At 40.0% G+C, this 27551-nt stretch overlaps 4 protein-coding genes across 6 annotated transcripts; 2 read left to right on the top strand and 2 right to left on the bottom strand.

Annotated features, from left to right (window-relative positions):
* The first annotated feature begins 110 nt into the window (after positions 1 to 110).
* Positions 111 to 2664, top strand: LOC148333348 (uncharacterized). The gene is made up of 3 exons (XM_088300965.1): positions 111 to 414; positions 1214 to 1436; positions 1615 to 2664. The coding sequence occupies exons 1-3, from the start codon at positions 111 to 113 to the stop codon at positions 1709 to 1711; spliced, it is 624 nt and encodes a 207-aa protein (XP_088157091.1). The 3' UTR covers positions 1712 to 2664.
* cep57 (centrosomal protein 57) lies at positions 2327 to 7625 on the bottom strand. The gene is made up of 11 exons (XM_088300961.1): positions 7389 to 7625; positions 7016 to 7178; positions 6664 to 6855; positions 6464 to 6585; positions 5318 to 5452; positions 4861 to 4938; positions 4675 to 4773; positions 3860 to 3922; positions 3548 to 3783; positions 2958 to 3102; positions 2327 to 2875 (listed from the first exon to the last, which is right to left on the bottom strand). Exons 1-11 carry the CDS (start codon positions 7437 to 7439, stop codon positions 2744 to 2746), a joined length of 1416 nt encoding a protein of 471 aa, XP_088157087.1. The 5' UTR covers positions 7440 to 7625; the 3' UTR covers positions 2327 to 2743.
* mre11a (MRE11 homolog A, double strand break repair nuclease) lies at positions 6013 to 16211 on the top strand. Its single transcript, XM_088300954.1, has 21 exons — positions 6013 to 6871; positions 7747 to 7884; positions 8619 to 8681; positions 8844 to 8976; positions 9246 to 9406; positions 9483 to 9570; positions 9791 to 9932; positions 10020 to 10134; positions 10409 to 10594; positions 10659 to 10830; positions 10939 to 11019; positions 11118 to 11247; positions 12162 to 12262; positions 12329 to 12499; positions 12575 to 12634; positions 12707 to 12866; positions 13534 to 13620; positions 13695 to 13759; positions 13835 to 13893; positions 14025 to 14109; positions 14229 to 16211. The coding sequence occupies exons 3-21, from the start codon at positions 8662 to 8664 to the stop codon at positions 14268 to 14270; spliced, it is 2058 nt and encodes a 685-aa protein (XP_088157080.1). The 5' UTR covers positions 6013 to 6871; positions 7747 to 7884; positions 8619 to 8661; the 3' UTR covers positions 14271 to 16211.
* tmprss4a (transmembrane serine protease 4a) lies at positions 14842 to 26687 on the bottom strand. Of its 3 annotated transcripts, none has more exons than XM_088300963.1 (13): positions 26586 to 26687; positions 21644 to 21695; positions 21437 to 21580; positions 21195 to 21347; positions 20973 to 21099; positions 20776 to 20895; positions 20344 to 20387; positions 19248 to 19410; positions 18983 to 19149; positions 17746 to 17841; positions 17516 to 17658; positions 17283 to 17435; positions 14842 to 16634 (listed from the first exon to the last, which is right to left on the bottom strand). In XM_088300963.1, exons 3-13 carry the CDS (start codon positions 21546 to 21548, stop codon positions 16623 to 16625), a joined length of 1290 nt encoding a protein of 429 aa, XP_088157089.1. In that variant the 5' UTR covers positions 21549 to 21580; positions 21644 to 21695; positions 26586 to 26687; the 3' UTR covers positions 14842 to 16622. The 3 variants fall into 3 exon arrangements, with proteins under 3 accessions (XP_088157089.1, XP_088157088.1, XP_088157090.1); XM_088300962.1 differs by lacking the exon at positions 26586 to 26687 and adding an exon at positions 24077 to 24421; XM_088300964.1 differs by lacking the exon at positions 26586 to 26687 and adding an exon at positions 23898 to 23992.
* Between the last annotated feature and the right edge of the window lie 864 nt (positions 26688 to 27551).

The raw sequence follows: 27551 nt of genomic DNA, 5'->3' as shown, positions 1-27551 counted from the left end.
CCAAGGGCGACTGGCGGATCTGTTCCACGCAGACAGATCAGCTGTATAGGCGGCGACACAATGTAGTCACAGCCAAGATCCGCACTGAGATTGTACGCATGTGAGGCGGCATGTTGAACGACCGGCAGCACCATGAGCTCCTGGTGCACGACCCGCATCAACAACCTCCGGCGCTCTTTGGGAAGCCCTGGTTCTGGCAGCGCAGCAGCGGCGCCATGGAGGGAACCCGCAGCCTGGCCCGGGTCATCATGGAGATGCAAGAGGAAATCAGGAAGCTGGAGGACCAGAACCGAGCGCAGCCGAAGGACCGGGACCAGGAAGTGGACCGAGAGGAAGACACGGAAAACCCGTACGGGAATCTCCGAAGAAATGCATCTGCTCCCATTTTAAAGGGGCAATTTAAGGAATTTACAGGTAGCCAGCCTCCCACTCATCCGTCTATCAGTCCTTTGTCGGTCATCCCTCTATCACTATGAAAACAGTTGGGTCAAAAATAACCCAATATGGGTAAAAAAGGGACTGCCCCAACTTTTGGGGTTATTCGTTTGAAATACGGTACCTACTGTTAGTGGAGTCAAATGAATAACCCACAAAAAAAAAACAATTTCTGGGTTGGGTTGTACCCAATTAGTTTTTTGAGTGCTAGGTGGATGACGAATAAATAACCCAAGAAGTCGGGTCTTTTGTCTACCTGTATTTGGGTTAAATGAATAGCCCATAAAACAACCCAAAATCTGGGTTCGGATGTACCCAATTGTTTTTAGAGTGATAGCTGGAACGACCCAGCTTTTTGGGTCAAATGAATAACCCAAAAAGTTGCAGCGATCACTTTTCGACCCATATTGGGTTATTTTTTAAACAGACTGTTTTCAGAATGATCCATCTCGGCACATCTTAAAACCAATTTGGGTTCATTTTAAACCCAATTAGTTGGTCAAAAGAGGACTGGCCGCCACTTACTGTAGGTCAATTTAACCCCCAACAATTGGGTTATTTGTGTTACAGAACCTTTTGAGTAGAAATGCAAAAACACAAAATTTGGGTCAAATTGACCCGACTGGTGGTTGCTCGCCTTAACCCAAATAATTGGGTTATTCAAAATAATAATATGGACCATTTTAAAATCAATTCCAATTTCAAATAGTTTTTGGGGTGCATCTGTTAATCCATCTTGTCTCTCTCACTGTTATTCTGTCATGTTCTCTTTCCTCAGACAACGTCGTCATGACCGTGCGAAGGTACTCGAACTCCAGCTCACCTGGGGTGACACGGGCTGAGGGTGTAGCGGACCCATGGGGGCGACTGAGCCACGTTGGATGGGGGCGTCTACAGGAGGTGGTACACGGACGTAACGGCAACATTGATCACTCTGTCACCAGTGACGTGGCCTCAGCGAGCAACAGGACGTCCCTTCGGGAGTACGTGCACAAGACCAGGTAAACAAAGTAGGCGTGTTGTTTTTACCCGTAATGGACACTTCATTAGGTACCTAATAAATAATTTTGTACCTAATAAAGTGTCCTAATATTTTTGGTCCCTTTTACATCAAGTGTACCTAATGAAGTGTCCACTGACTTTCCAGTCGCTTCTTCCCTTTTTTTTGTCCCCTCGCAGAGCCAAAGTGAAAACAGTCACATTCCTTCTACCGGTGGATGACATCTACACCAGCAAACCAGTCCTGCCCAAACCCACAACTGACACCAAATCGTGAGAGGAGCACCTGACCCGAATTGTGTCAGTCTTTTCTTCTAAGTCACCTTAGATTTTCTTTTTTTTTTTTTTATATATATATTTATCACAGGCACTTTAGGTCAAGAACCAATGTATTATGCGTTCACTTTTTTTTCCTCTTGAAGTAAAATAAGAGGGCCCACGTGTAACCTCGTTGTGGGTAAAGTCCATCGAAGCCTGTGGGACACAACATTAGGTACACCTGCGCAATATTTGTGTTGCTTGGGTTTCCTCATTCAATGTTTAAAACACAAAAATAAGAGATGATCAGATTGTTTATTAATTACATATGTTAATTATTAATATAAAATGCCATGATTTATTAGTTTTTTGTTTTTTTACAATTTTGATATCTCCCTGCCAAAAAACAAAATTGACCATTTGAAAAAATTATAGACAAGAAAAAAAAATCAAAATGATATTTAATATTTAAGTAAGAATCGGCCATCTGAAAATGATTTTCAAATGCATGAATCTATGCAAGTTTTACTTTTTTAATTTACCAGGAAATACATTTTTACTATCTAAATCATGGAGATACACCTCTGTGTATGCATCCAATATATAATACTAAAATATTGAATACCGGTACTCGTGGAAAAACATGGTAAATAATACCCACTCACAAATTTCACTTTATTGAAGTTTATTTAGGTCCCATTGTTAAGTAAAATCATTTCCCAAATGTATAAAATATTTAAAAGACATCAAGAAACACCAGGAATGCTTTTTCAACACAAGAGAGACTTTTCAGCACCATCGTTTGTTGTGAGACATTTTTTGAAGTGCAGCTTATTGGATATAAATTGAGGTAAGCGCTCCACTGGGTTTGAAAAAGTCGACACACCCCTGTTGAAATGCCAACTCTGGTATTTAAAATGTGGCCACTATCCAATAATGGGAGCAAACATTGAGCCAAAGTGACAAAGGATGCAGTTAATAAGCATTATAAAATGTATTTGGGTCCAGGCGTGATGGTTAGGATGGTCGAGATTAATCAAGAATTATCCAGCTACCTTAAAGACGTTTGTAGGGCTTTCATGTCCCTGAGCAGCCTGAGATTGCGCTTGCTTTTCTCTCCTGGTTTGACCACGCTCGCTCTGGGTGGATTCTTCCGGCATGACTCTTTTTTTAATTTCTTCATCTATAGACAGTACATATAAAAGAAAGAAAAAAATAAGCATCGTCGTCAAATAAAAGGTCAATGTGAATTCGCGTGTGCCCACCTGAATTTTGTGCTTGAAGAGTTTACTAATCTGCTCTCCTTTGCGTTCCATTTTGAGGAGCAAGGTCTCCTGCTCGCGCTCCAGCTGCCTTCTTTCCGGCAGAGAAACACTGCGATCCAGCTCACGCAGCCGCTCGTCTTGTTCTCTGAAACCAAACAACGGAGAATGAAAAATCTAAAAAGTCTACGCGCTGGGGTTGTCAGGTTTTTGGGCATTAACTCAATTCATATTTTATTTCCTTTCTTGAAGAGGTTTCCTTTATCTCATAAGTTATAGATCACATTAATTAATTTGAAACGATTTAGCTTGGTATCATTTTTTAAAAATTATTTATAATAGAAAATAGAAATAATTCAATGCACTCAAACTTTTACTATTACTAAATTTATTTATGATTATTTTAGTTTTTAAAATAAAAAAAATACTGCACGTGGCATTATAGATTTAGTAATGTTTTGTAATCAATGATAAAAAAAAACTTCCCACCCAAATGAATTTTTTTTTAATTTATATCCATCTCAAGTAGCAAAAACATGTTTTTTTTTTTTTTTTTTATAAATCAACAAAAACAAACCGAACAACATACTCACAAGCTCATCACCCTGAGCTCCTCCTGCAGCGCCTGCAAAAGCTCCGCCAGCTCCCCGCTGGTTGACGAGGCGGAGCCGGAGGAAGTGTCCGAATGACGGCGGTATGTCCCGCTCGCGCGGACGGCGTTGCGGTTGCTGGCGAGGACGCGGCTGTTGCACAGTTGAGGCTGGTGGCGCTTCAGGAGAGACAAAACCGACTGCACGTTGGCTCGGACCGAGTGGCTGCCGCCTACGGACTGCAACGATTAAAGACCATGTCGAAAAAAGGACGGGAAGTGGAGAGGACGAGGACTCATTGGGGTTCGTATTTACCTTTCCAGCCACAAAAGGTACATCGCTGAGGTTCAGCCTGTAGTGAGGTTCCCAGTGAGAGGGCTTATTTTTTTATTAAAAAAAAAAAATGAAGATTAGTCAACAAATGCGATTAAGATAATCTTAATCTTTTGAACCATCAATTTTCTATTCTCATAAGGACTAAAATACATGTTTTTGGAATGTGGAAGGAAGCTGGCGTAACCAGCTTCGTAAATGCCACAGAAGAGTTGGCGGAAAAAAAAATCTAACAACTAGAATAGCTGAAGTTTATTTGCCATTAATCAGAGGCACTATCAATGATGCCAGGTATGTGGTGAGTCCCATTTAATGCGAGTCTGAATGCGATTTGTTAATTCTGAACACGTCCCCAGTTATAAGAGGGTGTGCAGACTTACGCAATCATAAACTTTATTTTATCTTTATCTTTAAATGATTTAAAAATAACATAAAATTCAAATGTTTTTTAATTGATTTATCCTGGTCACCTTTGTTTATAAAAAGTAAATAAATAAAAATTAAAATTATGTACACTTTGGCCCGGCCGATAAATGCAAATGAAATAGACAAAAGTCACCCGTTTTTTTTTTTTTGGTCATTTTTTTTACCCATAACATAAGACAAGGATAATGAAAGTCAAACATTTCTCTCTTGCATCCACAATTGGAAAAAATATGTATATTTTTTTCTAACTCTCCGATTAATCGGTTATCAGAATTTAAATCGGTTTTTCACAATTTTTTTTTTTTTTTATGCCAAATATCGAAATTGGCATCAGCCTAAAAAAAAAACCCTACTTCTTATGTCCATCATACCTGTAAAATTCCATTCCTCTCTTTCGGGTGCGTGTTGGTCCATCGTGGCTGTGAGGCCGACTGCAGCAGGATCCTGTTGGCCTCCAAACCTGACTGCAGCTAAGGGAGCGGATGACGAGCAGGATGAAAACTCCGCAGTTGCTGCTCATGTTTTCAGTCACCTTGAAAATTCTCCTACTCGTGTACCTGGTTTGCTTTATCCTGGACCAACTTTCTCTGGTGCTCTTCTTCCTGCAGTTTCAGCTCCAGTTCGTGAATCTTCACCTGAGATGATGTCAGAAGAGTTCTATTGTAGTGTGTTTTTCATCATCATTTCTCGAGACCGTGCCAAGACTTTCACAACAATTTAAAAGGATTAGGAAGAAAATTATATTTAGCAATTTTTTTGGCAGTTTTTTTTTTTAAGTTGTGTGCCAATTATTTATCTGAATTGCCTGAAGGGCAATCGTGAATGACGCATATGAGTTCTGACTAGCAACAAATGACGTGTGAGCGACGGGTTTTTAAGATTATGGCAGAATTTTAGACATAATTTTTTTATTATTGGCTCTCAGGTGTACTTGATAAGTAAGCTGGGATGGAGTATTGTTTCGATTTATTTTTTTTTTAAGTGTCAGTATTTGCTCGTTTCTTTCCTCCATACCTCAGCTTGGGCCTGAGTGCGTGTCAGCGTGAGATATTCTTGCTCCAATCGAAGCATTTTCTGTAGCTGGAGATTTCTGCGCTCAGATCCCGTACTGGCTTGCTGGCGCACGGACCTCGAGGCCTCTATGGTCACCTGAACACAAAATCTTTATTTACCATGACTCATCATCAAGTGATTATTTTTGATAGCATGATAATGTTCACAGCTTATTTACAACTTAATTTATTGTGATATACTTAACATTTTAGGTGATGATTTTCAAGTTATAACGAGAGATTTTCATTTTTACATTTTAGGCCAACTGGATAACTTATAAAGTTAAAACGTGGTAAAATTTTTGGGAAGTGAAACTTATGCAAAAAAAAAAAATACCCAACTTTTTTTTTTTTCCGTTTACTGCAAAGCTGGCACACAAAAGGAATTAAACATTGCTTTTAAACGCCAAACTATTCAACCAAAACATAATAACAAAAGTCCATTAGCTTGATGCTAGCATGTTATGTGAAAGCCATAGACGGGCTAACAGAAGTTACCGTTATTACAAACCTTCCAATACATCAACAATCAGTACTTACTAGTTGGGGACCTTCTCTGCCTCTTGTTCTTTTTCTGCACCTCCTCAAGTTGACCTCTGTGTAACATGATGCGTTTGTTGCGGCACAAAATGGTACCAGGATTATAATTGTTTGGGATTTTTTATTGAATTTTTTTTTTTTTTCTCTTTTGGGTTTTAATCCAATAAATACTAGTTTTTAGGTCTTTTTGGTCTATATATATATTTTTTAAATACTTCATTTTAGTTTAGTTAATATTATTTTTTTAAATATACAGTATTTGGAGTATTCTTTCTTTTGTTCGGTCAAAGAGTGATAACAAAATAAATACATTGAGTTTAAAGTTTAGAAAACATTAGTTCAGTTACAGAAGTTATTTGTTTGAAATGAATCTTGTATTTCATGAAACATTTGAGTTTTAGTTCATTTTTAGATTTCGTGATGTACAATAACCTTACAGTGAAGGTGAGCAAGTCTATATTCAGCATATCCTTTAAAAGTCTGTTGGGTCGCAAAAGGTGAACCACAATATAGTTGGGGTTCACTGTACCATTTTTGTCCCTTATTCATATTCCAAATTGTTACTAACCTGCTGCTTGAGAAGGCTCTTCTTTTCTCCCTGAGCATTGTGCAACAATTTCCTCATGTGATCCAGCTGACGCTCCAGGTTCAGACAGCGAGACTCTGCAGCCGCTAGTTGGGCGACTAAGGCTATACGACCACAGAACGATGCAGGGGCTCAATATCGTCATGATGTGTCTTCCCTCTCCTCATCACTTTCACGCTCACCTTGGTTGCAGTTAGACCCATTATCTGTCACTCTCCCCACGTCCGTCTGGCTAGTTGAAGTCCTCTGGGTCATCCTAGTGGTGTGTGGACGTGGCGTGTCTCTCCTCAAGGTGCGGCTGGGCTCTCCGCGTTTGTTCTCCAGCTCCAGCCTCCTGATCTTCTCCTGGAGATGTCTCAACGCCGACAGGATGGCTGCGCCGAGGCAAAGGTGAGCGAGGGGGAGAGCAGATGTCAATGCGGCCAAGATATTTAAGCAGTGTGGCATCGTGTTGCAGTAACCATGGAGCTCTGCAACACACTCCAGTGCACAATGTATTGATGCAGAAATTCTGCTCAGAATATGTCAAATAACCTGCACTGTTGGTCTCAGGATAGCCTTTGCTGGGAGATGGAGCTCGACAGGGGTCATGAGGGTCTCTTGGTGGGTTGACGCATGGCTGGGGTGCAGGGTATTTCTTATAGGAAGGCAATGACTGGCAGTCACCCGCAGCTTTATTAAGAAGTGGACGCATCTCCTGTGATCATATTAATATACTGGTATGAACGAATCAAGGATAATGTTACGCAACACATTGATGGCATCGTCACAATCGAATCATTTTAAACTGGAAAAATGATAAATCACCCCGTTATCCATTTATAGCGGTAGAAACATTAATAACGAGAACAATGACGACTTTAGGGCAATTGAACAGAGTTGAAAAGACCACATTTAGACAAGCTACCTCTCGCATGGACGCCACAGTAACAGCGGATGTTTTTGACAGAGTTCCCATCAAGTACACTCGTTCCAAGAAGCAATACAAGTCACAAATGGTATTTTAAAAAAAACAACAACAACGAAATCACGAACAGCTGTTCTCTGATGCTAGCTCATCTTGTGTAGAACAAAAACAAAAAGCCGAGTGGACCAACCCGTGGTTCACCGAAGGGTATGCTCGATCTGTTTGTAATGTTAAACCGCGAGAGGCGGTGCCGAGTGTAGTTGCAGGCACATTCCAATAGTTGAAACAGCGGTTTATATTTGTACTCAAAACAAACGCACATTTACGGTTCACAAAATTGTAGTTTTTATATCAACAGATGTCCAGTGATTGAGACAGACAATTCTCAAAAAAGAACTACATTACCCATGAGCAGAATGAATGAAGGCGGAGTCTGCGTTTCCAACACTTGCCGGGAGTTTTACTGCAAGTTAGGTTCGACTGCACAGAGTGGTTGGTAAGTGATATTTTTCCTTACCTGAATATCACCTATCGCCAATACGCCAATTAAACACGTTTATCAAACGACGAACACTTTAATACCAGGTGTTGCGAATAATAAATCAACATGTACAATAAGTCAACATAAAGCTAGTGCTAGCAATACGACGAATCGTCCTTGTATTAAAAATGAACGCTAGAACAGAAACTATAGAAAGCAAAAAATGTATCGTGGTATTGTTATTACTCTAATTACGAGGTCAAGACATTCTTTAGTTTTCTATTATTACTACTATATAGCACGACTTTCCATGAGGAACAAATAACATGATGGAAAGATGGGTAATTTATTCATCCAGAATGGCTGAAGGGATATTCACTGTTCCAATAGATTTCACAATTAAAACAAGGCAAAACAAGTGTGCCATATTCATGATATTAAAAACAAGGAAAATATAAAACAGCATCACAAGTCTGCAATAAAATAGAGGGAATCTTTTCAGTTTGTTGTTCAGAGATTCATGGTGATCAATGTGCAAAATGTTGACACTATAGAGTTGAGATAATTATAAGAGCATTTTTCACATATTCAGCGTTGCTGTGACGTAGATCTTGCAACATCTTTGCTATTTAAAACCAAATTAGCCTCTGCTACATTGGCTGTGACTAATACTCTTCATACTAACTCTGAAATGTAAAACATGCTTCCATTTAATGGCCCCTTGTTCTCTTTTATTGTGTTTTGTGCAGCAAGGTCTTTAGTCTCACGTGAACAACTCATTCTGTCATCATCATGTCTTCAGACAATGCCTTGTAAGTCCGATAAAAGTATCCTTTCTTTAAAAATGTCTATGAAATATACTGTATTCTGGTTGTGCTGGTCCTTTGAGACAGTCATGTTAAATCTCCCAATCCAACATGTTTTATACAGCGAACGTTCACTTCAATAATTTGTGCTTGTGTTGATCACTCAAGGGATGATGATGACACCTTTAAGATCCTGGTTGCTACGGATATTCACCTCGGATACCTGGAGAAGGATGCTATTCGCGGTGGTGACTCCTACACCACATTCGACGAGATCCTGAAATGTGCCAAGACAAATCAGGTAACTAGTACTCACTTAAGTTATATCGTCAAGAGGTATTCATTTAACTCTGTTTATTATCGTGGTTGTTGTGTATCGAATACGTTGTTTCAACTCAATTCTAGAGTAAGAGTACTAGTTCTTCAATGTAACAAAACATTCCAAACTGTTTTTCATTTAGAGAATAATGGAAATAGAAATAATTAATTCCTGTGACATTTTGGCATTGAATTGGATCATGGGGTTTTTCTGAAAGTGAATTGACATGCATCACATTTTAAAATCGACAGGTGGATTTCATCCTGCTGGGCGGTGATCTGTTTCATGAGAACAAGCCGACGCGCCGATGCCTCCACAACTGTATCACTATGCTGAGAAAATACTGCATGGGAGACTCGCCCATACACTTCAACATACTCAGTGACCAGGCAGTTAATTTTAACACTACACAGTAAGTCCATCCGTGTGTTTCCTTCCATGTCCTGTTCAATGCACACCATGTGACTTTTACCTCTTTGTGTATTCAGGTTCCCCTGGGTTAATTATCAGGATGAAAATCTAAACATCTCCATACCCGTGTTCAGCATTCATGGAAACCACGACGACCCAACTGGGGTGAGTCCCCTCTGGTACAGTTTGGTGCAAAGTCTGGCTTAAAACACTTTTGTCTATAAGACAAGGCCATAGCCTGACGAGAGGAAGCTCCTCCCCTCACGTCAACATAGTTTCTTGGCCACGCATTGACGCCAAAGCTTTATTTGTACAGTTGATATCTCACTTTACTCGCAAGATTAGCATGCGCGTGTGTGTCCAATGCTGTGTTGTCCTCTTGAAGGCCGAGGGTTTGTGCGCGTTGGATCTGCTCAGCGCGTCCGGACTGGTGAACCACTTTGGTCACTCACAGTCGGTGGAGAAGATCGAGATTAGCCCCATCCTTTTGCAGAAAGGCAACAGCAAGCTGGCGTTATACGGTCTTGGTATGTGCATGTGTGCCGTTCCAGACACTTTTGATGAGTTTTGATAATCTGTGTGTGTGTGTGTGTGTGTGTTGTGTGATGGTGTAGGTTCCATCCCAGATGAGCGTCTGTACAGAATGTTTGTCAATAATCATGTGACAATGTTGCGTCCCAAAGAAGATCAAGACGAGTGGTTTAACCTGTTTGCCATTCATCAAAACAGGTGTGTGGAACTGCTTGATTTGTTAAACCTGCGCAATTTAAATGTGATGAATGTATAAGTAGACCTCTATCGCTGTAGAAATGTTTCATACTTTAGAAACAGTAATTATATGCTTTGAAATATTGTGGTGTAAGATGGATCCTATGCCACCTAAGGTATCAAATTAATTATTGAGAAGATATTGCGAAATTGGTGAAATGGCCCTTTAGTCATGTCATCTAAAAAGATTCTCCATCCTTGAATCCTCCTCTCTGCATTTTGTGTTCGTGGGCAGGAGTAAGCACGGTCCCACAAACTACATCCCTGAGCAGTTCCTGGATGAATTCCTCGACTTGGTGGTGTGGGGTCACGAGCACGAGTGTCTGATAGCGCCGAGCAGAAATGAACAGCAGCTCTTCTACGTAACGCAGCCTGGCAGCTCCGTAGCCACCTCGCTGTCTCCCGGAGAGGCGACTAAGAAGTAACAAATCACACACACGCAATCACTGGAAGGTCGTAGCAGCCAAATCACATTCTGTGTGCAGACACATAGGCTTGCTGAGGGTGAAAGGCCGCAGAATGAACCTCCAGAAGATCCCGCTCAAGACGGTGCGTCAATTCTTCATCCAAGACGTGGTGCTGTCCGACTACCAGGACGCGTTTACGGTGGATACGCCCAATGTCATAAAGAAGGTGGAGAACCTTTGCCACGCCAAGGTACTCGCCGTCTAATCCAGGAATAATGTCTGGTCTTTCATATTTTAAAGCACCACTGTGTCGGAAAAAGACCACTTTAATATCTTACAGCTCATTGATGCTTTGCAGGTGAATGAGATGCTCGAACAAGCCGAGAGGGAGCGATTGGGATGTCCGCTCACCCCTGAGAAACCGCTCATCCGCCTCAGGGTTCGCTTGTGCAACTCCCGCCCCCCAAAAAAAAAAAAAAACAAACTTGCGTCCCATCCCGATTCCTACCAGAACTCACATTTGAACCTTCTCCTTAGGTTGACTACACGGGTGGATTTGAGACCTTCAACACTTCCCGCTTCAGTCAGAAATACGTGGACCGCGTGGCTAACCCGAAAGACCTTATTCACTTTCTACGATGTCGAGCGAAAAAGGAACAAATCAAAGGTTAGATTGAATATTGTGCACAGCAGTCACGCCCATCATTGCACATGTATTTAATTTGCGAGCATGTTTTCATCAGCCTCCATTAATCAGTGCTTTGTCCATTCAGCCATATATTTTCTATTCTCTTTTCTAGACATCTTAAACAGCACACAGTGCTCGCACAGGAAATATGGCTGATGCGGCGTTTAAAAGAAGATATATAGTGAATAAAATAATGAAAAGTAAAAATGCACATGGGCTGAATTTAGGATTTTAAAAAAAGGAAACATGCAATGCACATTACTGACACCAACAGGCTTGGAGTGGAACGCTTTGAAAATTCTTAACCTGCTCATGTTGGCCAACGTTTTCTGTGACACGTGAACGGAAATTAAGTCATTTTCAGCTGATTGGATTCGGGGGAGAAAGATTGGGTTTTTAATATTTATTTATTTAAGGGCTACAAAGCAACAAAATAATCCAGAGGTAAACGTGTATTGCTAAAAAGAAATGTATGTATTTCTACGTTCCTGTACTTGTCACGGGAAGCTAATGTGAAGGTGTCTACATTCTGGAAATATTTGAAAGTGGAAAGTGAAGTGCAAAGGCTTGCAACGTGCAATTGAGCATTTCACGTGACAGAACGTACAGCGTTAAAAACAACTAATTTACTACACCATGTGAAAAAATGATGTGACCCCCACCCAAAAAAAGAATTTCAATGTTATACTTGGTTTAAATAACTGCTTCACGAGCCATGTAAAACGTGACACGTTGGGATGGTTTTGTTATCCAAAATTAATAAAAAAAATAAATAAATTCTCCCCAAAACATTGCCAAGGTATCGGTTAGATCCAAATCAGGTAAAAAAAAAAATATCGTGACATCCCTACAACTGAATTATGTTGTTTTTTTTCACCATGTATTTTCCTTAGATGAACTCACTGTTGACTATAGCAAGGTACTAAAAACGACTGTAGTCGAGGGGCTGAGAGTGGAGGACCTGGTGAAGGAGTACTTTGAAGCCACAGAGCAGGTGCAATCAACTCACGCAGTTCTATACATCATCTCCTTTCTTAATCCGTTTTCTTCGGTCCCACAGAAGATGCAGCTGTCCCTCCTGACAGAACACGGCATGGGTAAAGCCATTCAGGAGTTTGTAGACAAAGACGAGAAAGACGCCATCGAGGAGCTGATCAACTACCAGCTCGAGAAGACGCAGCGCCACCTCCAGGGCCGGAGTGTAATCACAGAGCAAGAGATCGACGCCGAGGTGGCCGCTCGGCATTTCAACGGAACGTGTGTTCAGCTCCAGCATGCAAACTCACACGCGTGTTGTGTGTTTCAGATCAAGCAAATCAGAGAGTCCAAAAAGAACACAGCGGAGGAAGAAAATGAAATCAGTGAGGTTGGTGAGTTGAATAATGACGGACGGGCCTGAGACGTTTACATCCATTGCGCTCCTCCGTCCTCTTTTAAGGCGATTAATAGAGCCAAGGCTCACCGTTTGGAGCGCGGAGAGACCTCACTGGACGTCGACATGTCAGACCCGCCTAGCGACCTGGATTCTGACCAAGAAGCTGCACCGGTCAGAGGAAGAGGGAGAGGACGAGGGGCCAGAGGGCGGGGCCGAGGAAGAGGTGAGTCCTCTGCTGATGATGCAAAGGTTTATTCTACCTTTGTTGCTTTTTACAATGGAGCAAAAAAAAATAAAAAATTCACAGTGAATTCTCACCTATTCGCAGTTCACTGTTTACAAATCCACACATTCTACAAATTTTTGTACGTTTGTTGTGCATTAAAAAAACACGTAGACATTGATTTTTAAAAGATGAAAGTGTTTGGGGAGAATGGCTATAGAAAATGGATGCATTTACAGGTTTGGTAAAATAAAATAAACATGCAAAGAATTTAGGAAAAGGTTACGTGTTTAAATGGTGTCACTTCCTTTCTTTGATGAGAATTATACACTTCTTCGCCAGTAGGGGGCTCTCATAACACGTGCTGAATTGCTTGCATGACAGCCCTGTTCTTATCTTGTCAAATAAGAAAAAATGACGCTGGTAAATAAGCAAAGTAAACTTGTTGATATATAAAAATAAAATGTACTTCAACTCCTAGCCTGAATTAAAAAAAAAAAAACCCGTAAATGTCTCTAAATAAGATGTGCTGTATTCAAAATGTTGCATCGTTTTAGTATATTTATAATCCAAACTTTGTTTCTATAAACAATACAAGAAGAAAACCTCAACAGGAGATTACAAATGATATATAATGTATTTTGATTTTAAATCCTCTATCATGCAGGTGCTAACGCCCCCGAGCCGAAATCCTCCGCACGAGGAGCTTCCAAGAAATCCCAGATAACGAGCCAGAGCAGAAGCATCATGCAAGGTGTGTGAGCTTGTGCGAGTGTGTGTGGATACTCCCAAATGCACAGTTTGACCTCCACTCGGTTGACTTTTCAGCATTTCAAGCTTCGTCCCAAAGACCTTCTCGGTGCGCATCGGCTACGTCCTATGCAGAAGATGACGTAAAGCACACACTCGCCATTCATAGTTCATGTTGCTATTCTTCTGAATATTGTCTCACCTTCTCACTTTTGCAGCTAACCATCGATGACTCGGATGAAGGCGCACCTGTAATGAAAGCTCGTCCCTCGTCTAAGTATGTTAGTTTTTTTTAGGGACGCATGTTCAAATTGTTTTAATTGTTAATTCTTAACATTCCTCTTATACGTCAAGCAAGCCATCTGAAACAGTTGGTTAAAATCAAATGTCTCCTCTGAATCACCTCAGAACCGCATCGACGTCCTCATTCTTGCGGCCGAGTTCTCAAAGCCAGACGTCCAAAGGAGTGAGTTTTGACGACAGTGAAGATGAGGTAAACCGGTCCTCCGTTTTGTTTTATGAGAAACATTTCGTCTCAGGTCATAACCTTTTGTTTTTCTCATGATCCCACACTCACTTGTTTATCCCTGTTTTTATTTTCCCTCAATCCAGGATGATCCCTTTAAAGGCCCTGCCCAGCGTGCAAGGAGATAACGACAGCCGCTTTCCACATATAAGCCCACGTTCTTAATGTTGATGATGCTGCACTGCTTCGTTTCTTGTTCTGAGAGATTCTTAAGATGCATGTCAAGTTTTCCTACTGCTATAAAATTAAAATACCACTGTTGCATGTCGCAAAATCATTTAAAGCGCCTAATTATCTCTGTTTTAATGAGGAGATAAAGCAAGGCATTTTCTCACATTTAAACATTGCAGGCAAACTTGGATTTATGTGTTTTCTTCAAAACAGTGGGGGCTGAACGGAACCCCGCAGAGGCAATTGTTCATGGAAACAGATTGAAAATTGGGATAGAGCGGGTGGATGCCGTTGACTGGTTTTCATTTACAGCGTGAAATCCGACCCTGAATGATTGTTCATTGTTTATATAAAGGACTACTCGATTGTTACCATTGGGTCAGGGTGTTCCAGTGGGAAACAAAGAATCAAATAGAACCAAAAATATCAAATTTCTTCTACATTATTGATTTTTTTTTTAAGGCGATCATTGTCCTGTCAGTCATTACGAGAGCACTGATAGTGTAAAGCGGCTCAAAGAAAGTCATCTTACCTTTTTTGTGTATTTATTGTAAGAGAACATTAGACATCAAATGAAACAAAAATCAAAGTAACAGGTAGGTTATGTATCGAATGAAGTGTTTGTTGAGTATTTATTGCAATTTAGTGAAGTCTTTATTACTCACATATTTACAAAAATATACAAATGGTGTGATATGTACAGCAAAAAAAGATCTCTTATGGCTATTTGATAACACACACATCCACTATATTATTTAATCACCCACTACCTCTATTATTTTATGCATGCAAGAGGAACCACGACTTTAAACCTTTAAGGTGCACAAACATCAAGAAGTGGCTGAGAGGACCTTGTGAATATAAGTCTAGAGTGAGTTAAGGATTCCGTGAATTATTTCCACGCTCACACAGAGTAATGTCCAGTCATCCTCCTTTTTTTTTTTTTTTACTTAAAGTGCTTGGTTGAATTATCTGTTAAAATGTTCTGCTCTTTTTTGATGAGCAACTGAATCAGTGCCATCAGTGATTTCAAACAGTGCAAAGACATGAACCTGAATTGCTCCTTTTGTATCATCTCATAGCTAGTGCATGATATCATAATCATAAAACATACTGTAAAGAACAAGTCAAAGAAAAATAAGGGTCATTCCAGCAGTTGAGTAAATTATAGTCAGCCTGAGCCTGGAGGAAATTATTTGTAGTAAAGGTTATTCATAGAAAAAAAATTAAACTGATTTTTCTGGTTTTTGATTTTGGCAATTGTTTTGTCAGTGTTGTAATTGTTAAAACATGTTTGTTTTTTGTTAATCACAGACGCATTTAATCTTGTAGTAATTAGGTCTTCTTTTTAAGCCATTCAGATGAAGAGGGGGGGGGGAGTCACGTAAGGTAGTACTCGCTTCTATTTGACATATTTATAGATTCAATGTTTTTTTTTTTATCTCTAATGGGTTGTGTCACAAAAAACAATGCAACTCGGCTATTCATATTATTACGAAACGACGACGTTATAAAAGTATAAAAACTCACATTAAATTTGTTTCCAGCCAGTTAGCATAGCAGTTTACACGGTTAGCATGTAATATTGAGCCAAAACGCTTAACATTAGCATTAGAATTGATTGTTACTTTCGCGTAGGAATCAAATTGTTAATAATTTATCACGTCACTTCTATTTTTAATGTGTGTATGTTTAATGTGACTTCCTTTCTTTTTAAGATGCCAAAATATTTGTAACAGGGTTGTGCCATGTCCAGCTAAATATGATATGACTAATCAAATGTCTCATTTCGTCACACGTATGTCCAATTTTATATATTAAAAAAAGAAATCACCTAAATGAAATGTCTGTAACGCGGAAACCCAATTGAAGTGAAATAAAATGTGTTTTTGACAGGACAGCGACGTTTATTCGGTTTATTACCCATTTTTTGGAGATAATAAAAGAGATGATACGTTTTTCAAAAATCTCTGCCTAAATTGTCCACCAAGTCTGGAACGACCCTTAAGAATATTCAGTAGACCTATCTCGAATGCTTGGATGAAATCTATGCAGACATTTATCTGACTTTTTTTATTCCTGTGCTTTGGAAAAAAAAGAAAAAGAAAAAAAGAAAGAAAACGTCTGCCATCCAACCCAGTGAAGCATCAATTCACTTGCCCGATGGGAAACAATAACCTGAAATAAGCAAAAGTGTTCGTGCTCCAATTCTTCCTCAATGCCGTGTTGCATAAATTCATCTCCTCTCACTTGGAAAGCAAATCTTCTCCTGCGGTTTTGTCAACAGTAGCTTGTCAGAGTGGAGCTCATCATGGGTTTTTCTGCAAGGTAATGACCAAATTCATATTGAGAAGCACACATGAGACTCAATAGTGAGGCATTTATTTATGTTTCAATGTGAAGCATCCCAAAACTATTTACAACCAATACAATAGGCCCTGTTGTATCTTTATTCACTTATGCCGGGCATACTAATAAAATGCTCATCACAGAAGGTACTGTGCATCTAAACTGTGTACCGACCCATTGCCAAGCATAAAACCGAGGAATAGGTTTTAAACAAATCCAGATTACACATTTTTGAGAAACTATAGTACTTATTGTGACATACTTTGTTTGGTGGTATGACGTGAGATGTAAAATATTTGCCGTGGCTAATTTAAGGTTGGGAAACTTGAATGAAGCTGCAAAATAAAAATTCAGTATGGTGTACAAAAATTTAGTACACAAAATGTAAATGTAGCACAAAAATAATGCAACTTTGTTAATATTGCAAATTGCGTTAATAATGTATAATAATACGTATATTCCCGATTGCCAAATTCTTAGCCCTTAAGTTGTACTATCTTTGATTGAATCTCTGCTTGTGTAGACCCAAATTAAATCACAAATTGCACATTATCAACTTTTGTGAAAATATCTACTTAACACCTTTATGCAGATACTTGGTGTTGAGTTGTACGCTTTACCTCCATGACGGTGTGAATCCAATTGAGCATCTCCTCTACGTTGCAGTAAACGCCAGGACGCCTCTCCCTGGCACAGCCGACGCCCCAGCTCACCACCCCAATCAGGTACCATCTGGATGAGGTGATGTGCACCAGCGGCCCGCCACTGTCGCCCTGAGGTACGCAAGCGCAGCTCACATTTGAACTCACTGTCCAAAAAGTTCTTATTTTGTCTTTTCTCGTGCTACGGTTACCTGACATGCGTCCACTTTCCCTTCTAGAAAACCAGCACAGATCATCCTATCGGTGATGGCACTGCCATACACGGTTGGGCTGGCACACTTGGCCCTTTCGATGAGAGGGATATTGGCTTTCTGAAGTGTTGGAGAGATTTTTCCTGAAGGTATGCAATTTGAGCCGTGAGAACATCCTTCATGTCTGCTTCTTATTATGTTATCATTATAATGATGATGCGGTCGTTCACCGTTTTCCTCCAGGTAGCCCCAACCGGTCACCACCATCGATGCTGAAGGAGAAAGGCCGAATGCTTTTGGAGGAAGACAAACTGGCATCCGGCTCGCTGTAACACATCGGCACAGGAGTGTGTTCATGAGGAAATGTAAGCTTAAAGTTGCTAATTACTAATTGCTTTACTCCAATAGAATTGTTTCAAGCCATACATGAATTTTTATTTATTTTTTTTTTGCTGGCGGTTAATATGCGGTCAGCTATTACCAGGCACTTCATTATCAAGACCTGGATAAGTTAATACAGTACCCGTGAATCTAGGCCCACTTTCGTCTATCGAGTCGTCTATCCATATCTGACCTTCCCTTTTCTGGGATATTTTTGTAAGGTAATGAACGGTTTCATGGGGAATGGAAATTAGAAAAAAAAAAAAAACTGCCCTCCGTATTTCAAAATTCTTTTATTTTAATTTGCCTTTGGTTTATTTATTTCTGCACTTAAGTTAAAAACAACTAAACTGGTGTTATCCCACCCTAGTTGTCATTGGCTCAAACTCAAATCATCACGTTGTGTTTCTTACTAAAATCATGACCTAAATGTCAAATTATGCACTTATAGAAACATTCACATATTGCAAGCTTTTTTTTTGTCATCAAACATTTTTTTTTTAAATACATTTAACAAAATTGTTTTTATTGTCTTCTGGTTTCCACACTATTCATCCAACAGCTCGATACAGTCGTTGTATTGGATCTCATTTGCTCCGGGGTGGGAAAAGTAAGGCTCCATCCGATCATTAATGTGGCCCGTCGAGCATTTACATTTTTATATTTGGTTATATTTGTTGCTCCGCTATGCATTTTTTTTAATTCCTTAATATAATTAAATCATTGGTTAACTGATTGATTGTAAAAAACAAACAAACAAACAAACAAAAACAATAAAAATATTTGTAAAATGAAAAATAATGTAAAATAATTTGAAATTCTTTTAACAAATGTAAAATAATTGTTAAATTAATGATGAAGTAATTATTAAATTACATTAGCTCACACTAGCCACACAAAAACTTGAATTAAATGGTGCAGGTGTACCTAATATTGTGGCCTGTGAGACCAGGCAGATGATCCAAGGGGTGCATGAATATGTTTGCCACTAGGGGGCAGCCACATAAAACATTCTAACCTCCTCTTCCTATTTCATTGGTTTGAAGGGAACTTTTTTTTTCTTTTTATCAACATTTTGCTTCTTACCTCCCACTTTGATTGGACTGTTAAGTCTCATGAGTGCTATATCATAATCATTGCGAGATGGGTCATAGTTTCCATTCAGGATGATTCTGTCCACAGAGGAACCTCCCAGTGTGGTCATGTAGGTCCGGCCCGACACCACTTTCCAGCGACTTAGCTCCTTTTTACTTCTGTAGGGCCCACAAGGAAATGAGGAGGAGCAGGCGTGAGTGTGACGACAACAGGTGCGTGACATCGACAAACGTCAAATGACAGCAAAAGTACTGACCCAGCGAAGCAATGAGCTGCAGTGATCACCCAACGTGGCGACACTAGGGAGCCTCCGCAAGTGTGTTGGCCGCCCTGCTGCAGGCTCACCTGCCATGGCCAGTCCTCTATGGAAGCATCCGTACCCCCAACAATGCGATTCTCAGGTTCTCCCTCACCACAGTCTGACAAGAAAACGCCAAACGTTACACATTTCCCCAGGATGTCAGATCCACTTCCAAGTGACAAAAAAAAAAGGTTTTCTACAATGGCGCCACTAGTAAACAAACCCTGACAAGGCGGAGTGATTGAAAAAACTGTTGGGCTGGGTATCGATTAAAATTTTCCAAATTGATTCAATTCAAAACGCAAGGGCCCAATTCGATTCGATTTTCGATTCACTTTGATTGATTTTCGATTCAATCAAGGATTTCACACAGTACCAATTTTACTTTTGTTTTGAAGGCATTCTCAGAAGAAGCAATGCTGCAATTAGTACAAACTTCTCATTTAAATGTAAAAAAGAAAAATTGATTAACATTTCTATATCAATTTATTTATTTATTTTTTATTTTTTTATTTTGGGGGTAACGGTCAAGGGCTTCAATGATCTTGTCTGAAGCCGTAGTTTCAATGTGTCAGTCGAAAAGATATTACATAAAGTAAAAAAAAAAGATCGAGACTGGCTAATCCTGTAAATTAATTGTCAAATTCTCATCCATTATTCATACATTTCACTATACTGTATTTCTCCATGATTCTAAATCTATTTATTTTCTGTCTGACTGTGGAAAATGACATTTATACGCTTAGGCCTCATACTGAGGAGTGCATTGGTCTTTCTACCCGCAATTAAAACATTACCTGAGCTCTGACAGGCCAGACCGGGTTGAACTAGTTTCTATTAATCCATGAACTCTTTTTGAATAATAATGACTCACAAGATGCGCTCATTCATGTGTTTGCGAAAGGCTTTGTAGTCAACAGAGGCATGTATGGGCCTGTTAGGGAAACCAGTTACACAGTTGTGTCACCTCGTTCCCACAAGCTGCCTTGCTGTTCAAAAAAAAAAAGAAGCTCTAAACATCCCAGCTTCTGAGGCTAAAAATAGTACCAACCTGAACAGGATAAAGAAACCACAGCTCCGGATCTGCATGCACTCCTATAAGACGGAGAAGAATTCTTAAAAGCTATAATTCAACCACACGATGAGTCATATGTAGACCACTCTTGCTTACATAAGCAAGTTTGTACAACATTGTTCTTTGGCTCAACTAAAATAAGCTGTCAAATCATTGACGATCGTAGGCCTTGAGAAGAAAAGGAACAAAAACTGGGAACTGCTTTGGCGCTGAGAACAGAAACTTGTTTGCTTCATAGATAATGATGCGGGGGGGGTCGGCAGATGGAAACGCCAGAAGAGAGAATAGCGCTAAAAATAAGACGAGAAAATATGGTTTTGTGGGGGTATCGGTTCCTGTTTTTGGTTTTATGACCGTTTCAAAAGCACGTGGTAAAACGTTTCAACGACACCTTGACATTTCACTCACCGGTCAACTGTAGCTAGGTGAACAGGTGTGTTTCCTGTCCCTGACCTTAGCGCCGCAAACGGTCCAGATTTCAGGTTGGATAATAACGTGTTGACCGGGACATTGGTGCTACGGGGTTTACTGCCAACGGGGAAAGGGACAATGCGTTAGAGATCTGATATGAGGTGACTCTTGAGTTTTCTGTCCCCGAAACTGACTTGGTGTATCCCAGTTGCGTGCACGCTGTCTGCGTGTGCTTCTCGGTCCAGTCTTCGCTACACACGCTCCTCCACCCTGAGCTGGGATTGTACACCTGAAGGACGCTCTGACGGGTCATGAGACGAACTTCAAGGAGATATAATTAAATGAGATCTTTTGGGTTTTTTTTTCCCCTCCTTCAAGTTGACAAACAAAGACGGCGGTGGTTTTTTTGGCCCTACCTGGAAAGGTGGTGTTGACCTTGAATCTCGACAAGCACGTTTGTTCATCTTCTCCTCCTGTGCAATCGTCCTTTCCATCACACGCTTTATCTAAGGGGATGAACTTGAAGGACTTTGTGCAAAAGAAGTACTTGCTGTCGATCAGCTGTTTTACTGAAAGGAAGAACAGATTCGGGCAGAGCTAAAAAAAAAAAAATAGCTTGCTGGAAAAATTAACGCGATGCATTCGACCCGTGACTCACTAAAGTATCCCGCGGTGACCAGGATCCCCAACAACACCACAACTGCTGCAATGGTGAATAACACCCTCTTGGTCTTGGACGCCTTCTCTTTCGGAGTCTTTGGAGCAGTCATCGGTTTTCTGTGGCGGCCTGGCCGTGGAACCACTGCAAGTGAGGCCGGAGATGAACAAAAATTGCAAATATTGCTGTGAAGGCGAATCACTTTACCGATGTGCTTTGGGTTCAACGGTCTGGTGCTTTCTTCAGGCGATGTAGTGTTCTGACAACGGAACGACAACAATTGATGAGTACAAGTGCAGAAACTAAAATGCTGTGGATGGGTGGGGTGTCATCAGTCCTTTGCTATTATTTAAACTTTGATGATTTCTGCAGTTATGCGTTTTCAAATGGATGATATGTAAATTTTAACCTTTTTAGACAAACCTATAATCTTTTTTTTTTTTTGTGGCACTCCAATCCGCCGTCAAAAATCTAAACTTGATTCTGATTCTTATTCTGATTCTGACTCACCTCATTCACAACCAGAAAACTTTTTTTTTTTTTTTTTTTTAGTCGTCCATATGCAACTCTAAGATCTATTCTACCTGCATCGCCGTTGCGTAACTTCTTTTTAAAAAGCAACTGGTATCGCAAAGATAGAACACAAGAACCCTCTGGCCAGATATCATATGTTCTAGTTGCATAATTGTTGGTAAGAGTTAGTTTGGAGTGAAGGATCAGTTGCACAGGTGGGATGACAGCTTTTCCTAGTCGTGGTTCACGCCACTCCAATTTTTCAAATGGTTCCCGCAAAAGTCCAGTTGAACTGAAAACATTTAATTTCATAGCGTGACCTAAGGTACAGATATGAAAAGACGCGAGAGTCGAGTACTTTTTAGGTTACCACCCCAGTGACGACAACATTGCAACGACACGATGAGATGATCCAGATCTCCGGTCCCGATTGAAGCCCATCCAACATTTCACATGCCGCTTTTTCAAAAGTCCTTTTGTGATTTTTTTTTTTTTCTTTCTTTCTTTAGTTGAGGAGGTGCACTCGCTGAATAGCACTTGAACAAAAAGGCTTAATGCGTCTCTGCTTAACCTAGTTTGCCTCCCCAGCAGCTGCTCGCACTCACTGCAGTTTTCATTTATTGACAGTTGGATAGTCATTGGAAGGGACATTTTTTTAAAAACATGATGTTTTTTTGTTTTTGGCTGGCAACTAATTCAGGGTGTACCTGGCCTCTCACCAAAATCAGATGGGATAGGCTCCAGCCCACCTTTGACCCTTAACTCATTCATCCCCAACCTAGGTAAAATGACTGTACTTTTTGGCGTCTATATCCGTCAATGGCAGTGAATGACATAATAAGGATGCACACTAAAAATAAAAAAAGAAAAGAAAAGAAAAAACAGAAGGAAAGACAAATGTCTTCATTTCTTCCTTCTTCTTTCCTTCCTTCCAAATGATGACCATTTTCGAAATCATGTACATCGCATTGATGCTCTGTCATATTATAAGGTCAACGAAATGAAAACAGACTTTGTCATTTGAAGGCAGAGATGATGAGTCATGCTTGTCATAGTTTTTAAGAAGGGCAGACTTGTTTGTAGTTCACATCTAAAAGCCTTCACCTGTTTGTTAATTGGAGATTGGATTGGATTGGAGGATTAGAAGGGAAACAGGTGAAATGACATCTCGTTTGAAATATTTTTGCATGTCCGTGTGCACTATTGGATCCTCGCTGGGCTTGTTTTTTTTGGTCCTTCAGACTGGATCGTTGGCTGCCATTTCGTTGTATCTTACACTTGCAGGTGAACATTAATTGGCATTTTCTTAATTAATAAATTAATACTTTTTTTTTTTTTTTACAAAAATATTTGTTTATACGAGGAAACCATACTCAAATTTATACATTGCCCTTTTGTTTTAAATTTTAAGATAAAATTAATTATAATTTGTTTTAATATTGTCATCATTTGACCAATCGTGAATTTCAATTATTAATAAAATAATCGCGGTCAATATTTATTTTTCATAATCGAGCAGCCCTTGTCACCAGGGTTGTAACAAAAATTTGAATCGGAAAATTCGTTTTGACTTACAGAAGTGCACCAAATTGTTGCATTTTAAGATCGTATATTGCAGCCCATGTATCGAGATCTTTATCGAATTGTTTTTTATGAGGGATGCACATGAGGTCTAAATTGATTTGATGTTGCTGTTGTTGTTTGAATACAATAAAAATGAAAAAAAGATAGCATATCAAATGGAATTGTAATCTTCTGAACCGAATCGACTCGTACGTCATGTATTGAGAAACATCGAATCGTCTTTAATTGGGAAAATCCACACCCCAAACAATCACTAAAGACTACGTACTTCTACGTCAAGTGATACGCTATTAAAAGTGCTTACTAAAGAAAACATCGTGTAAAAATAGCAATATCTGGAAATCTCTCCTAAAACATAACTCACGATTAACAACTTAGTGGCGGGTAGACGGCATCGTCAACCTCTGTGAACCAGTATTTGCATATTACAACCCGTGTTCGAGTCTCGAGCACACAAAAACCATCAGCAATTTTGTGGTTCCGTGTTTGTGAACAAACCGGTTGCTAAAGATAAATAATGTTGGTTTTAGTTTCCATACTCACCCACATGATGAAGTTAGCAGTCTGTCCTAAACGTAAATGACCCCTGCCGACAGAAACCTCCCTCGGAGGTAGCAGCTGACTTCAACTCCAAAAACCTGACTTGATTTTGTGTCCCTTCCTCTCTCTCTGGCCCTCCCTCACGTTGTCTTTCTCCAACAGTCTAACAGAATCCCGCTGGAAGGGCGTCTGACTCGGGCCTCTCTGCAACCTCAGGCCTGTCCTAAAGTTTTGTGTGGCGTTGGGTTTCGAAAAGCCGGCGATTCAGAGAGAGACCTGTGGCTGAGCCCTGCTAGCAAACTAAACCAAAAGTATTCCAGGTAACCTGACACTTGAAGCCGCTTCTCTCAATCTCTACCTGTGCACCTTTTGCACTTAAGCCCCTCCCACATGATCCACCCACTCCAAACCTTTCATACCTTCTCAGCACGCTGGACAAATTGCTTTGTCTTCTTTGCATCTCACCCTCAGCTCCAGTGCTTCCCTTTCCAGACTGTCCCCAAATATATAATCTCATTGCTGACACTTGTTGGCATAATGGCCCAATGTTGACTGAAAATGACCCGAACTCAAACCACATCAAAACTTGCAATCAGTGAAAAGGAAGAAAAAAAAAAAAAAAAGCGTCTGCGCATGGTTCTCTCTCCACTCGCGGTCTCACACGCACACACGCACAAAGCCGTACGCTTATTTCCCTGACTGTATTGTTTTGACTGTGAAATCAGCTTGGGTCAAATGTCTGACTCACTGTGAGTGCCACGTCTCACATCATGTTTAACAAAACGACGGCGATCATGGCGCTAGAAATATGCTTGCAACGTTACAAGTCATGAGAATAGGGTGAAAAAAAAAACCTGCCACCTGCAGGGTCAAATCATATTTCAGTGGTGGTAGTGGGGGGGGCAGTCACCCCCTTATCCCTCCCACTATGCCCGCCCTCAAAACATCGCTGCACTTACTGTAGGATATTTCTTAATTCCTAAATCCTTAAATTCAGCATTTGTCCTTTAGTAACCTTTACAAAGTGCTGTGGTCACTAGGTCAGCATCGACAGAAAAGGAGATGGGGAGGTTTTTTTTGAGGGGGGGGGTGGTGATGACTGGATTGGGCGTGAGAAAAAGACTGATAAGAGCTGGAGAAAAAAAAAAAGTGTATTGTCATACACAGGAGCTGTGTTGCGCTTCTTTACCAGAACTAATAAAGTCACTTAACCTTTACACTCAAGTCCAAATTAATGGATGTATATTCCTGCGAGTTTATTGACGCACAAGGTGCTTGCAATTGCTTTTCCATTTTACAGCCTGTCATAAAAAACATGACGTGGCTGTGTTTAGTGGGTCAAGCTTTTTAACCTCCAGTGACCTTTTGGAGGGTATGAGATGTTACGTTTGGATTTTTTTCAACAGTGTGTTTGTCTTTGGCATTAAAGGCTTGTTCACACTTTCAATGCCTTTGACGGATATAGAAGCCAAAAAGTACATTCATTTTACCTAGGCTAGCAGTGAATCAGTTAAAAGATTAATTTTTTTTTTAAAAACATTTTTAGCCACGGCTATTGAAGGTGAGATGGATAAACCTGAGAAAATAAAATGAAAAAGAAAACGAAAGCAACATTTTCAAACTTGCTCGGTTAACATCAGCGGGGATTTAGCCGCTAAACATAGAAAAACATTTTTAAACTCGCTGGGCTCACTTCAGAGGAGGTGCAGTTGATTGACAAAGGAAAAAAATTTTTTATAAAAATTGATATTTTCATACTCGCTCATGTTAAGTTCAGGGGAGGTGTAGCAGCCAACCATTTAAAAAAAAAAAAAACAACACACATTTTCAAACAGTTGCAGAAAAAAAAAATTACAATTTAAACATGCTGGGCTGAAATGGATTGATTCTTAGTTCTTCAAAAGACAAGAATAGCAGTAAACATAAAATCGGATATTAAATAAACCACATTGAGAGTTGAAATTTCACAAAAGCTGCAACAATAAGATTTGAAGTTGCAAAAATCTGAATATTTCAGTAGGAAATATAACTAAAAGTTTATTGTTGTTATTACATTGTATTAGCTCTCTTAGGTATAATTGAAAAGGTTTTTCCACTAGACAATACCTTAAGAGAAAAAAAATGGATTCTGTTTGTATCCTTCATAAATTATGAACTACATTGTTGATCCAACAACGTTCAGATAAATTAAATCATGTAACCGCTGATATGCGGCAGTATATAAAACACCACTCGGTGGGACGCTCCTTATCGAACGCACTGATAAGCATGATTTATTAAAAGAGTCTTGCATCAAGGATAGAGCAAAGGCCTTTTCAGTGTGCATTACAAAAAGAAAACATGAAATGTGTTTTCAATCTAAAGACACAATAACTAATAAGAAAGCCGACTTGCATTTATTGCAACAAACGTGACTGCAAAAACGTCATTATCAAGAAAATACAATAACCCCCGCCACCACCCGAAAAAACAACCGATTGCAAAATAAACTTGTCTCCTCACACATCCTTACCTATCAAGTCGCTAACAGTCCGCTGTGCCTTGTCCAATCAGTATCCAAAACTTCAATCTGTGACTATAAATATTCCCGGTTCCTTACGTAGCCTGACTCAGAAATGCCTCATCCCACTCATGTGCTCTTCTCCACCACACACACGCACGCACACACACACCTCACACATTCACCACTTAAACCGCTTGACCAACATTTCCGTGCCCAGACATGCCGTTTGTGTAATTGGCCGACAGTTGTCCTGATAGCCGTAAGAGGAAGTGCAGCTTAGCGTGAAAACAACGCCGGTTAATGATTAAAAGATCATTTAACCTTACCTGCAATCAAAAGAATGCATGTTGTCCCTGCCTTTAGTCAATCTTGGAGTGTTTATTCATGAAAAGAAGCAACTGGCAACCGGTTCCACACGATTGTTTGTTCGCTAAAAAAAGACAACTTGACTTTTAGTGGTCGTGATACACAAAGGATGCAAAACAATTCACACTCCCCTGTGTGACGCTGTGAAGGGAATTGAGATTTGTTTCTGAATACATGCTTGAAGATAATTGTTGAAAAAGTGCAAAGACTGAGAACGAGATTATATCCTACTCAGTTCAAACTAGTTTTTCCCTATTTGAGATTTCGCTTTAGAGCGCCTCGTCGTTGGCCGTGAGTGCATGCACGTCACAGAAAGAAGACAGTAGAGTGAGCTTGCAATAATCAATAATCATGGCGCGCTCAAAGCTTGTTACGCTCTGCTGCTTTGTTGGTGGCACAACGACACGCAGTTGTACAACAGAGCATAAACACTCGTTGCAGCCTGCAGACTTTTTGTTCTGTCTGACACAGTCATGTACTCCTCTGGTGAGGAATTAAATTATATAGAAAGGGAAGCTTTTTAAAAAAAAAAAAAAGAATCTCTGGACCATGTCGGCATGGAATGGACCCGCCATTTGAGACTTGCCCTAAATTTCCCAATGGCCACCA

Source organism: Idiotropiscis lumnitzeri, chromosome 7 (assembly GCF_059441095.1).
Source record: "Idiotropiscis lumnitzeri isolate Australia: NSW breed Sydney's pygmy pipehorse chromosome 7, RoL_Ilum_1.0, whole genome shotgun sequence".
Lineage (NCBI taxonomy): Eukaryota > Metazoa > Chordata > Actinopteri > Syngnathiformes > Syngnathidae > Idiotropiscis > Idiotropiscis lumnitzeri.
This window is presented reverse-complemented; position numbering and strand designations above follow the sequence as displayed.

Bases quoted from the DNA above. Each gene is read 5' to 3' on its own strand.
- LOC148333348 (XM_088300965.1), top strand. From the start codon at position 111: ATGTTGAACGACCGGCAGCACCATGAGCTCCTGGTGCACGACCCGCAT. The intron at 415-1,213 runs GTAGCCAGCCTC...CTCTTTCCTCAG, and splicing joins GCAATTTAAGGAATTTACAG to ACAACGTCGTCATGACCGTG. The intron at 1,437-1,614 runs GTAAACAAAGTA...GTCCCCTCGCAG, and splicing joins GAGTACGTGCACAAGACCAG to AGCCAAAGTGAAAACAGTCA.
- cep57 (XM_088300961.1), bottom strand. From the start codon at position 7,439: ATGGGAACTCTGTCAAAAACATCCGCTGTTACTGTGGCGTCCATGCGA. The intron at 3,103-3,547 runs GTGAGTATGTTG...GTTTGGTTTCAG, and splicing joins GAGCTCAGGGTGATGAGCTT to AGAACAAGACGAGCGGCTGC. The intron at 2,876-2,957 runs GTGGGCACACGC...TACTGTCTATAG, and splicing joins TCTTCAAGCACAAAATTCAG to ATGAAGAAATTAAAAAAAGA.
- mre11a (XM_088300954.1), top strand. From the start codon at position 8,662: ATGTCTTCAGACAATGCCTT. The intron at 8,977-9,245 runs GTAACTAGTACT...TAAAATCGACAG, and splicing joins AATGTGCCAAGACAAATCAG to GTGGATTTCATCCTGCTGGG. The intron at 12,263-12,328 runs GTGCAATCAACT...TCGGTCCCACAG, and splicing joins ACTTTGAAGCCACAGAGCAG to AAGATGCAGCTGTCCCTCCT.
- tmprss4a (XM_088300962.1), bottom strand. The intron at 21,348-21,436 runs GTGAGTCACGGG...TCTTCCTTTCAG, and splicing joins GGTCACCGCGGGATACTTTA to TAAAACAGCTGATCGACAGC. The intron at 20,896-20,972 runs GTCAGTTTCGGG...CCCCGTTGGCAG, and splicing joins ACGCAACTGGGATACACCAA to TAAACCCCGTAGCACCAATG.